This window comes from Lonchura striata, chromosome 15, assembly GCF_046129695.1.
Source record: "Lonchura striata isolate bLonStr1 chromosome 15, bLonStr1.mat, whole genome shotgun sequence".
NCBI lineage: Eukaryota > Metazoa > Chordata > Aves > Passeriformes > Estrildidae > Lonchura > Lonchura striata.
Window position 1 is genome coordinate 14,738,762 of NC_134617.1, and position 12,579 is coordinate 14,751,340.

Genomic DNA, 12,579 nt, shown 5'->3' on the forward strand with positions numbered 1-12,579 from the left:
CCGGGTGGCGATAGGATGTCGCGATACCCTGCCCGTGTCGCGGCTGCTGGAGGAGGCAGGATTCCTACATCGCGCTGCTCGCAGGTCGGGTTAGGGCAGCTCCCGGCGCTCAAAGCCCGGCTCCAGTAAACCAGCCTGGGGTTTACCTGGGCCTGGGTGTGGCCGCAGAGACGTTCCCGGCGCTTGCACCCATTCGCTTTAGTTTCTAATGAATTTTCCCCAAGTGTTTGTGTCGTACAAATATTAAAAGGCATAGAACACTGATTTTTTTTTTTCCTTAAAAAAAAAGGAAGTTATATTTTCTGAAAAATTCTGTGGTTTTAAAATGTCTTTTTAATGAGATCTCCATTTGAATAGTGGAGGAGGAGCTGATTTATCCTCACCAGCAGATACCTTGATGTTGAAATGTGACTGGAACTAAAGCAGTAGCATGCTGCTTTTCCTTCTATAGAAAAGAAAGAAAAGCATGTTACTTTTTCTTTCTATAAATCATTAAAGTGAATGAATTCATTTCATTGAAATGCACAAGAACTTAAACTTTGAAGGGCTTTGGAAGTGTGTACAGATTAATTGATTTGGTGACCGCGTTAGCACCACTGATGGCTCATACAAACACGTGTTTAGCGGTGAGTAGAACAAGCAGATGGTCTGAAAGAGGGAGCCCCGCTGGCTGCTCGGGAGCTGCAGCAGCACTGAGGCTGTCCAAGGATGATTGCCTGAAGGGTTTGTACCTGTACCAATTCCTATAACCGGGAGGGACACCTCGGATTCTACCATGAGAAGGATTTGTCACAGAGTGGTTCTGCCCTCTGGGGCAGATGTGACCACGTCTGTGTCCCTCAGCACAGCAGATCCCGTGGCAGCCAGAGGGAAGCTGTGGATTCCTTGTCTGTCTGTGGCCTGTCACAACTGATACAGAGTCAGGGATGCCTAATCCCCTCCACCATATTTATTTTATGTTAGGAGATGGTAGAAGGCCTTTTTGGAGGTAGGAGTTATGACTGCTTTTATTATCATCATTCTCATGTCAGAGAGCATCTATGAGCCCTTAAAAGGTTTCGCGACATTCTAAAAACCCAGTTCTAAAGTTGGCTCAAAAATCCACTGTGATTTTGTTCTGGAAGGCTTGAAAAGTCTAAGGGCATTCTAGCATTGCAGCACTTATGGCAAAGATCCAAATTATATTGCCTTTTCCATTAATTTCATGTTCAAACAGACTTTCTAGAAATAAAGCTCAGTTCCCTTGTTTTGCAGTGCTGTATTTTATATTTCTTATTTTTCTGTAATGTCCTTGAGATGACATTGCTTTGCTGCTACAGCCTGTTCCTTCTCATGGTGTGGTTTATTTTGTGGATATGCTGGGCAGATGATTAGTGGAATAAGACATGAAGATTTGTAAAAGTAATCTACTGGACAACTGAGAACATAGAGAATTTTTCACTGTGTGAAAATGTCTTATTGATGGATTCTGTTTTGTTTTGTTTCTGAATTGAGGATGTGAACTGCTTGAAACAAGGTGGGTTGCTTGGTGTATTGACTTACATATGGACTCTTTTCTTTTAAAAACAGTTTTTCCCTCTTCTTTGTGACTGCAGGAATTGTTTGTATGAACCATGTGCTGGTGTGTGCACACCTCTCCCCAGTCTGCATTTCAGAAACACTGCATTGTAGGTTACTGTGGAGTATAAGTGGAAATGCTGAGTTATCTGTGTTTAAATGAAATTAATCTGAACCTTTCTTAACCCAAGACTTCAGATATTATCTTTTCTTTTTTAGAAGGGTAGTCAGTGTGAAGAAATATTGCTGTTGGCTGGAGTAGAGGGGTACATGCAGCTGACCTAAAAAATCTATGGAAAACAATGGGCTCAGCCTCAGCCCTGCAGATTTTGGAGCATCACTCAAGAACATGAGAGGAGCAAATATTTGTGTAATGCAAGAGTTGTCAACAGTCTTTGGTTTGACAGCAATCTGTGGCTGAGCAGGCTTCCAGCTGGTAGAGACATGCACTCAGGGTGTGCAGGACTGGACTGCAGTAAAAAGACATTAAAAATATGATGCATCTTGCCTAGTCAGACCTTACTGACCCAATGCATTTGGAAATAATGATTATTAAACTTTCTCCAGCAGCAGCCTCCAATTTATTTGCAGAATTTTTAATCCCTAAACAAGATCTGTTAGTGTAGCTTGGTCAGCATGCCACCTTTTTCCAGCCTCTTTATATGGAAGCCTCTTTTTATGGAAGCCTCACTGGTTTTCATTCTCTTTTCTCCACTTCTGGAATGCCAAAGGAAGACTCAGTGGTGAAGACCCCAGGACAATATTCCTGGTTAGATTCAATTTCCTTCAGCTCTGAGTCAGCCACCACAGCTTGAACAGAGCTGATTCTCTCCTTGCTGCCTCCTTGCCTGCAAAGGAGCATCTGCAGCAGAAGAGCTGCCCGGGACCGTGTGCTGCAGTGACCCTGCAGCAGCAAGGTGTGCCCAGAGAACTGGCACAGTGCCTTTTTCCTGGCACTGTTTATAGTCTGGCCTGAGTAAATCAGGCCCAGCCAGCTGAAGGGAAGTGCTGCTGATGGGATCGTGTCCCTGCTGGAAGCCGTGCCAGCTCAGCCATGCCAGGGAGGGATCAGACTTTGCTCCCCTTTCACAGCTCCGTGGGCAGCAGCCCAGAGGTGTCTCTGCACCTCCCTGCTGTAAAAGCAGCACTTGCCATCCTCAGCCCTGTCCTGCTTTTCTGTGGGACGCTGCTCAGGAGGGAGGGCTGGCAGGGCTGGGCATCTCCTGGCACAGCACAGCTCGGGCTCACCCTGCTCCATGCCCTGCACAGGAACCCTTGGCAGAGGAAATTTTACACAGCAGTCTCGGGCTGCAGCAGTAATGCTTTTGCCCTTTGTAAAGCCTGGGCTTTTTTCAAAGCCTCTATTCACTCAGCACCCACTTGAGTGTATTTTTATTGTAACTATGCATGCAGCGCACCTCAGGGAATAAGTATTAAATGTCACTCATCAAAGTCCATGATGCAGTTAGTTGAATTTTTACTTCTCGGAATAAATTTACCAGTTTTTCTTGTTTTCAAGGGGTTTTTTTGGCAAAAATCTAATTTGTTGAGCAGCTCAAAATGTATTATGTTTACTTTTCTCACTCTATTCTGGTCTTTAGTTAATTGTAAATGTGGTTTTACTTGTGTTTCTTAAAAGTTTTATTCTATGGACTCTTCTGTAAATGAAGAGGGGTTATTAACAATATTTGTACCAATATTTGCAGGAATACAGATATAAATTTAAAATACATCTATATGTTAGAAAGTTAACTAGGAAGCTGTAGGGGATGTTGCTGAAACAGCATTTTGCATGCTTGTAACTCAGATCCTTATGGTGAAAAAGATTATTGCAGATCAATTGCTTGAGGAGGGAGGAACTCACATTATGAGCTCCTGAAAAATAATTATTTTTCTTTCTTTTATTTTGTCCAAGTCACCTTTTGCACAGCAGTTGTCACTTAGAAAATAAGCCAGTCCCACCATGTTCCACTTAACTGTTCACTGCTTTATATGTGTCTCTCTACAGGTTATTTAGCATTTACATATTCTGAGCTCTCAGCCATTCAAATTAAAGTAACAGCTTGTTTGTTGTGGTACAAATGATTTTATGTGTAGTGAAAGCATGGATGCTTAAAATAACAGCTGTAGAACTGCACTTCTGAGCTGGCAAATTGGCTTGCTTTGTCATTCTGTACTCAATATTTCAGCAATATTCCCAGTGGATTTTTTTCATACCTTTCAAAGCACCAATATGGACATGACATTAGTGAATCACTAGTTCTTAGGGAGTGGGGATTCAGGGTGGTTGTGCTACAGCACAAAAGATTAAGGTGGATGTGTGACTAAGCAAAAGCCCTTTGGGACAGCCAGGAATTCAAATCCATGGGTCAAAATTTGTTTCTGCAGACAAGACAAGAGCTATGTGAAAGGCCCTGTCATAGCATGACCTTCTTTAATTGCACGGGTAGTAAGACTGAGGCAAGTTTTATGAGATGTGTGCTTAATCACGAGAAGAATATGCAGTTATGATTGTGAGGGGAACTGCAGCTCTGCTCTAGCTCCAGTGCAGGAGTTCATGCAGTGAAGAGCTGCCATCCTGAGACAGGGGTGGTGAGATTCCAACTCTGCCCTTTCCTCCATCAAACTTGCAGTGTGCCATGCAAAGCACTAAGGATTTGTCCAGATCATAAAAGGGCTACAGGTTTTTCCTTATTACTTAATTTTAAGGAATGAGCTCTTGTCTGTATAGTTACAGATGAAGTTATTGGAACTTGGCTAAAAAGAGCTATGCTGAACACTGTTGCTGCTTTCCTGTTTGGTAGTTGTGCTGAGAGGTTTTATGAACTCTCTGCACCAATCCTGCAGCAAAGAAGAAGCAAAACAATGATTTCCCATCTCAGTTCACCAATTTAAGCTCTAAAGAAAGGTTTGATTATTAAGCTTGAAATGTTTTCCTCACAAGATTAATCCTTACTTTAGGGAGTTAATTCCATTTATATCAGTAAGATTACTCACGTGAGTAACCAGCCCAGAATTTGCCTGTAGTACTGTGATTGCCTAGGGGGAAGTACAAGCAAGTCTGCAATTAAAGTTACAAAAGGAAAAGGTTTGACCTTTTCTTTTCTTTTTTCTTTTCTTCTTTGTTTTTTTTTTTTTTTTTTTTTTTTAAGTATATATCTCTGCTGTTTCATTGACTAGTGACAATGGCTTTTTCATTCTGAGGTGTTACTAATAGCAGCACCAAATGGCTTTTCTTTAATAAGAAAAAAATAAGAAATGCTAAAACTTCACTGTAAAAGGTAGAAAGAGGAGGATCTCTGAGCTTTAACTCAAGAAGCCCTAGGCTTTCTTCATGTGCATCACATTAGTGGAAAATTCCTTCATTTATTTAAGAAGACAAACAGTTGTAACTTTCACATTTGGTTGATGTGACATCAATGACTGACTGGGACTGCCAGCATTCCAAAAAGGATATCGTCCTCATCTGCAGCCACTCAGGGCTGCGGGGTGGAGCCTGCAGCACAGGCTGAAACATTTACAGGTGCATAAGTACCTGGGGAAGGGCACAGGTGATGCACCTGTCCCGGGAAAGGAGCACTAGCACAGGTGTGTCACAGCTCACCAGCTGCCTGGGTTAGAGCATGAGCTTCTTTGACCCACAGTCGCACTCCCCTCCACGCTGCAGCCCACAGTTCCCAAATATCGGCCAAGAGCCTCCGGAGATGAATATCTACTACGAGAACTTCTTCCACCCGCAGAACGTCCCGAGTCCCCAGCGACCAAGCACCTTTGAGACGACAGATTACAGCAGCACTCCCAATCCTTACCTCTGGCTAAATGGACCTTCCATCACCCCCCCGCCCTACCTGCCAGGCTCCAACGCCAGCCCCTTCATCCCGCAGTCGTACGGGATGCAGAGGCAGCTCCTGCCCAACGTGCACGGCTTGGGAGGAACCGACCTGGGCTGGCTTCCCCTCCCGTCCCAAGAGGAGCTCATGAAGTTGGTGAGACCACCTTACTCCTACTCTGCCCTCATTGCCATGGCCATCCATGGGGCACCTGACAAGAGGCTGACTCTGAGCCAGATCTACCAGTACGTGGCTGACAACTTCCCATTCTACAACAAAAGCAAAGCTGGCTGGCAGAATTCCATACGGCACAACTTGTCTCTCAACGACTGCTTCAAGAAGGTGCCTCGAGATGAAGATGATCCAGGTATAGCCCTCTCCCCCTCTGCCCCCACCTCTAACTAAACTTGATTCATTTTAAGATACCTAGTGCACTGTAAAGAGACATAGTAGCCCAGATATAGGACATAGACACAGTAGCACTTTGTTTTCAAAAGGCTGAACTAGAAAGCAGCTGTGCACAGCTGAGGTGTGAATCAGTGCTGCTGTGAGATCTCTGCAGGGAAGGGAATTCTGTCCTGCCCTGGGTTTTCCTAAGAATGGATCAATGAGCTGAGCATGAGACCCAGCATGCTCAGGAACATTTAACTGGGCAAGGCACAATCAATACCCTTCTGGTGTAATGCATGACTTGTGTCAAACTTAACTGGGAATTAAAGGGAAGGGGATTGGTCAAAGAAATCCAATGGTTTTGGGGAGCCAGCATTCATTCTCAAGAGGAGAGCAGGCTGCTTTTATTTTGTTTGTTGCAATTAGTGTTTTCCTTGGAATAATTTCCTCTGTCATTACCTATCCCTTGGCTGGTAGGCTGTCAGATATTCCTTTATTCTTGGTTTCCTATCAATAGCCGTTAAGAACCATCAAAACTATTAAAAACTCATTGAAATTATTCTGCAGTAGAGGGCCAAATGTCTAGTTCTGAATCTGGAGTGGAATCCCAGTGTGGGATTTGAATACTCTCTTCCATAAATTCAGAAGACCAGCTGTATACTGAGAACCTGCTTTCTGCACCAAGAAAACAAACCAAAAAGCCCTTTTAGTGACTCTACTTGTATTTTTGCCTGTGTGAAAAGTCAGGACTAAAGGGAAGAAACCAAACTTTAAACCTTTTTTCTGAATTCAATAGACTTGTACTTTTGAGTGACTAAAAATATGTGTTTGTTGCTTATGCAATTGTTCTGTTTCTATCAAATGAGAGAAGCACTGTAAAGCCCTAAATGAATGCTTTTTGTTTGTTTGTTTGTTTGTGTGAATATTTTTAAACTAAAAGTGTGGGTTTGTTTCCTTGGACAGGAAAAGGGAATTACTGGACTCTGGACCCAAACTGTGAGAAGATGTTTGACAATGGAAACTTTCGCAGGAAGCGGAAGAGAAAGTCTGACATCGAGGCCAGTGCTGCTGCTCTTGCATCTGAAAAATCTGAGGACAGTACCCTGACTGGCAGCCCCAAAGCTGCAGAGCATCAGGATATCTTGGAAAACTCATCACCTGGGACTGACAATTCACCTGAGAAAGGATCTCCTCCTCCCTCCTCCGGCAGCCCGTGCCTCAGTAACTTCCTCTCCAGCATGACTGCCTACGTCCACGGCTCCAGCTCGGGGAGCCGCTCCGGGCCCATGGGACTTAGCTCTGAACCCATTGACAAAATGGGGCAGAACATGGTAGGCTTCAACTCCTTCTCCCCACTCTCCAGTATTCCCAGCCATGGTGTGGGAGACTGGTCCAACTCCATGCCTTCCAGTCACCTTGGCCACAGCAACTCGGTGCTCAACCAGTTTAACACCCATTTTTACAGCAGCCTCAGCACAAACAACACCCTGTACTCCAGGGAAGGGACAGAGGTTTAAATGAAGGATTTTAGGACACCAAAGGATAGTTATTTATGAGAGGAAATGATCCAAGGGCAGGTGATTAGTGTTAGCCTCTTGTCTCTAGGGCCACACTGCATCCTCCTCCTGACAGCCACAAACTTCTTACCCATTATACTGAAATCACAAACACTCCACATTCAGCAGCCACACGTGGAAAATCAGGGATCCTAAGAGGAAGAATAGTGAAAAGTTCTCCTTAGACACTGCTTGTACAGCTGCCAGGCAGGATCCTCTACAGAAGTCCTTGAGAAGTTACAGTTTGCCTTAGGCAGGAGGCTCTTTCTGGCGTGGCATTTACATTGCTGTGTTTTTAAAATGATAACAGAAATGTGGTAGTACCTCTGAATATCCTGTCTTCAGCTACAGGCTGCTTGTACTAAATGCTCAGCAAATTCTTATTTGGCCAAAGCTCTCCTGAACACTGCAGGATCCATAATAAAAACCAATGTATAGTGACTAACTACCAACACTTGAATGGTGAGTGCTGCCTTTGGCTTTCTCTCATGCCAGTGCAGACCTTGTCCAAAGCTTGACCCCCTTCCAGTCCCAGGGGGAATGTGGCTGTGCAGCAAACTGACATCACCATGGACACAACAGGGATTTTGAAGCTGCAAGAAGCATAATAAAATACACTGGAATTGTCTTCTGCTGTTGGATCTTTGTGTTTTCAATTCTAATTACAGGGTCAATTTTATTCCTTATACATGTAAATCTAGTCACATAAGGGAAACAGGATCTGTCCTAAATATATAAATATATATGTTTAAGACATGTTTTTTTCTAAGAAGAAAACACATTTGTTATATCTTAACTTTCTATGTGAATTATTTCTACTGAATAAAGGGTTTGAATACTGGGGTGGGAGGTGAGGGAAGAAGAAAACAGAGGTAAGAAGTTTAACTGTCTCTGGATTTCAGTTTCAAAGGCTGGATCTTTCAGAGTATCAACTGCAGATATTGTAAAAAGTCTCTGTACTGTATTTTTTTCATTTTGTAAAAGTCCATGCTGTTTGTCCTTGTGTAAATATTAGAAATAATTCTTATTTTTCTTACCCTCTACTGTAGTAACAAACATTTCAAAATATAGATGAAGTTTTTTTAAACAAAGACTTGACTCGAGTTCCACATTCATGTAGAGTAATATCTCAAAATGGATAACCCCAGAAGAATTTTTAATAAAGCATTTGTATAGAAGAGTGTGTACTTGTGTTTGTTTGTACTGCACTACTTAAGCCTTTAAAAGTCTCCTTACCTGTGTGACTTGAGCAATTTGCGTGAGGAAGAGCAGGGTAGGGGTAGCAGAAGGTCAGATGCTGAGATGACATGTCCAGGCCATCAGCATTTGCATACCTGGAAAATATAACTGGCTATTATGCAAAACACTATCACTGAATAAAAATCAGCCTTGGAGTTTCCCTGCTGGAGTAAAGTGCTGCCAATCATTTAAATTTCAGAAAGCAGACTGTTTCCACCTGTCAATTAGCCAACATGGCTGCAATTTTCCTGCATTCTTATTTATTATTAAATTTCTTTTCTGTTTCGAGTTTTCCACTATCAAGGTTGTTCTGGCTTTTCCTAGTTTTAAATCCACTATAATAAATTAACACTTGGGAGTTAACGCCTACCTACACTACTAAAACCTTTGTTCAATAAAAAAAGAAAATGCCCTTCTGGTGGTGTCCTTGTGCCATCACTGTAAGTTTCTCTCAAGTCAGGCACATGCTGAGGCCTGAGCTGTAACTCCTGCCCTTAGAATCTTCCAACCCTTGCAGAATCTCAGCCTGCTGGGTGGGCTGCAAGATTCCCTGCAAATCTGCAGTGGCAGCATTTGTCATAGAAATCTGCTCATGTTAGAACTGAGAAATGTCTTCAGTCACTTTGCTTATGCCTTGGATTCAGCAGACATGCCACAAAGTGCCCAGAAATACAGTTCCTGTAGAATATATGATTCACAAAATCAGAGGAGCTGTTTTCTTTAGGGCTGAAGTGGAAAATATTCCTTTATGAATTTAGAAACCAAAAGTGGGGGGGGGGGGGGGGGGGGGGGGAGGTGTGGAAGATCAAGTAAGAAGAATGACATTGCTAAGTGACAGCTAAGAGTAAAAAGCAACTCCTTTGTTACTCAGCACTTTGTTTGACTCTCGTAGTGCCCAATCCCAGATAATAACAGGAACTCCATAGAGCTGTGCATAAAAACAAGCTCATGCCTCATTGCTTCCCAGATGCTGTCAACCCAATACCATGTTTGGCTTCTGTATGCTGAGCAAGTGCTGCCAGAATTCCAGCTGACAAAGGTTTGTTCTCCAGTGGCTTCCCTGAGCACCAAGGAATTGGTTCCCCTGCAGCCACTGAGCTGCCTTGGCACATCAGCTCAGCTGGAGGAGCTGCTCTTCAAGGAGGGGTGCAAAGATAATTGCATGCACTGTAATCCTATTTCTCCTCCAAACAGAACTACTTTGTAATGAAAAAAATTTTCATTTGTGTTTTGCAGAGAGAACTGGTTTTGGTAAGCAGCCATGTCAATGCATTCCTGGAGCTCCTGCACATCAGTGAAGAGCTGCAGGGAAACTTAGCAACTATTCTTGTATGAGCAGCAGCACTGCTCTGTCAAAGGTAATGCTCCTCTTCCTGTACTTGACCAATATGATCAGTGTAAGAGTTTTGGATGGAAGAGCATCTGGGTTTTAAGGATTTTTTGCCTATTATTTTGTTTGTTTGTTTCTTTTTAAGTATGCTATTAAAGAAACCACTAATGTCAGACCCTTAATTAAAATATATTTAAAATATCACTGATATTTATAGACCTATAGTGTGATTAATAAGATTATTTACTAAACTCCTCAAAAAAGAGAATCTGGGCTCCAAGAACTCTGAATAGTTTTCCCTGTTAAGATTCTTGATTATTTCATTCTTAGAGTGTGTTTTGTGTTGAGATACAGCTGTCTTCACATACCACTGTGTTTCATGACTGCAATTACTTGTTCCTGGTTTAAATGTTAGCCCTTACAGGCTGCTCCTATCTCCCCACAAACACAACCAGACCTAAAGTGCCAGAGTAGGTTACTACTTGCTTTCCTTCTGTATCACAGCAGAACTGCAAATATTAGAAGCTCTCACTGCCAGGCAGTGTGTCTTGACTAATTAATGAGTAACAAGTTCCTACGTAAGTCTGAGGTATATTGCTGCTGAATCCCTGGGGCAGCTTCACTGTCATTGATCCCATCAGGAACACTTTCCCTGGGCTCTTACTCCACAGTTTCCCCAATCTGTGTCCTGGCTCTGCAGCCCTGGAGCCTGTGACTCTTCAGCCCTGGCTCTGGTGCCAGGGAGAGAAGAGATTTGGGGTTCACAGCAGAGGTCTGGGTACAGAGATCCCTTGTACCACTGTCACGGTTGTTCCACCTCATTATGGGATCAGCTGCATGCCTGCAGTCCTGCAGTAATGGGTTCTGAGGTTTAGCTGAGGTCCTTTGTGCCCCAAAGCAGTCCTGTTGGAGACCCATCTACAATTCAAGACATTTAAGCCACGAGGTTTAAAGATTTAACTGCAAGGTTCCGAATGCCTGAGCTTCCAAATGATAAACTGATGAGAGCTTAAATGTTACAGCTGGTTCAAAGATGACACCAAGAGGTGTGGCACAGGTGTCCCCTGTACAGGAAAATCACATCTCAGGCCTCACAGTATTTACTTCTCCCATAAACAGCAGTGGGGATTTTGCCAGGTTCACTCTGAATTACAATGCATTAACTTTCTCTCATGAGGGGATACTTTATGAAACTCTTCACTGTTTAGTAGTGTCAATAGTTGCTTTGTTGCTTCAGGTGAAACCATCCCCAGGGGAGGAAAACAATGAACTTCTTCCCAGTAGATTTGCCAATTCCTAACACTTCCAGTTTGTAGCACTTTGCAGAAAGAGCTACCCTGGACCTGTGTGATTTTTTGCCTCAGTACCACACCTTTGGATCTGTGAGCTATGAACCAAAAGCCTGCTCTACACTGGGAACCTGTAGCTTTCCCTGCTTTAAGTGCTGACAGCTGCAAGACTGTGGTGCTGTGGTCCTGGGGGCATTGCTGTTAAATACATCTCAGCTGGTGCTTGCCATGGGCTAGAAACCTGCAAAGCTGTCATGCCCTGGACAGAAAGACACTTCAGTTTTTCTTATTTATGCTGCAAGTCTAGGTCTAAGGGGGGTGAAGACTGTGATCTATCAAAACAACCCTTCCTAGGTGTATTTGCCCAATATCCTGCCTGCTGATATTCTGTGCAAATTCATTTTCAGAGTACCTATATAAAATGAATTTTTATGTCTTGTGTTAGCTAAATTGTAATACAAATTGTATTGCTTTACCTCAGCATGGTATTAATTCTTTTTAAATCCTAAAAGTGTTCCTCTGCTAATGCCATTGCACAGTGGCTTTACCCTTGTGCAGCATATGATATCCTCTGCTCTTTAAGAAGGAAGGTGCCAAGTTGAGGAAACTCTAAAAGCAGCCATTCCAGTCTTCTAAAAAGTGCTTTCACTATGTGACAGTCAGCAGTATTCTTCATGTTAGGCATGTTTTGATTCTCTAACTGGCCTGAACTGCTCTAACGCCTCTCATTCAATCCTTTGCAGATCTCCTGCCTCCTCGTTACCAGTGATGAGTTCCACTAATTAGTTCCCCTTGCTTCTGTTCCTCTGGCAGATTCCAGAAGGTAAGGTAGGCAGGCAGTAACGGGTCTTAGCATTGAACTCTGCATGAGGAGCTGTGAAAGCTCTGCTGTAAGTCCATGGCACATCAGGAGAGCTTTTGCCAGGTTTGAAATTGTGTGTAGGTGACCTATGACCGCTGGATCAGTAACACACTTCATCCCTGCAGAGTCCCCAGCTGCAGGAGCAACCTGCCCATAGTGTAACGGTGATACTTTCATGGCAACACAACACACAGAAACTAGTTGTGCATTGCCCAGCACCTCAATGATGGAAGCTTCTAGGCACCACATGGAAAAATTGATTTGTGTCATCAGGGAAACTTTTTTATACATTCTGCACACAGGTTCATCAGAGCCTCAGGACTTCCCTGGAGTCAGGATGTCCCACAAAGCAGTGGAGGTTATTTGGACTGCAGCACAATGACAGGCACAAAGCTGCTCAATTTATCCCCTCTGTTGCCTTTGCAGAGCTATAGATTTGTGTGAAGTGTCAGTAGCATAGCACAGCAGGGTAATAATACAGCTCAGTAGCTATTTGATGCTGTTGTTTGTACAATGTGTTCTGACA

General features: G+C 43.3%; 1 protein-coding gene across 2 annotated transcripts; it reads left to right on the top strand.

Moving 5' to 3' along the window:
- Nucleotides 1-5,136: 5,136 nt before the first annotated feature.
- Nucleotides 5,137-7,294, top strand: FOXI1 (forkhead box I1). 2 transcript variants are annotated; one of them, XM_021531892.3, is made up of 2 exons: nucleotides 5,137-5,754; nucleotides 6,741-7,294. In XM_021531892.3, exons 1-2 carry the CDS (start codon nucleotides 5,181-5,183, stop codon nucleotides 7,292-7,294), a joined length of 1,128 nt encoding a protein of 375 aa, XP_021387567.2. In that variant the 5' UTR covers nucleotides 5,137-5,180. The 2 variants fall into 2 exon arrangements, with proteins under 2 accessions (XP_021387567.2, XP_077642886.1); XM_077786760.1 differs by having other exon boundaries at nucleotides 5,137-5,751; nucleotides 7,020-7,294.
- The last annotated feature ends 5,285 nt before the right edge of the window (nucleotides 7,295-12,579 follow it).

Coding starts and splice junctions, on each gene's coding strand:
- FOXI1 (XM_021531892.3), top strand. CDS start 5,181: ATGAGCTTCTTTGACCCACAGTCGCACTCCCCTCCACGCTGCAGCCCA. Junction 5,755..6,740: donor TCGAGATGAAGATGATCCAG/GTATAGCCCTCT, acceptor TTCCTTGGACAG/GAAAAGGGAATTACTGGACT.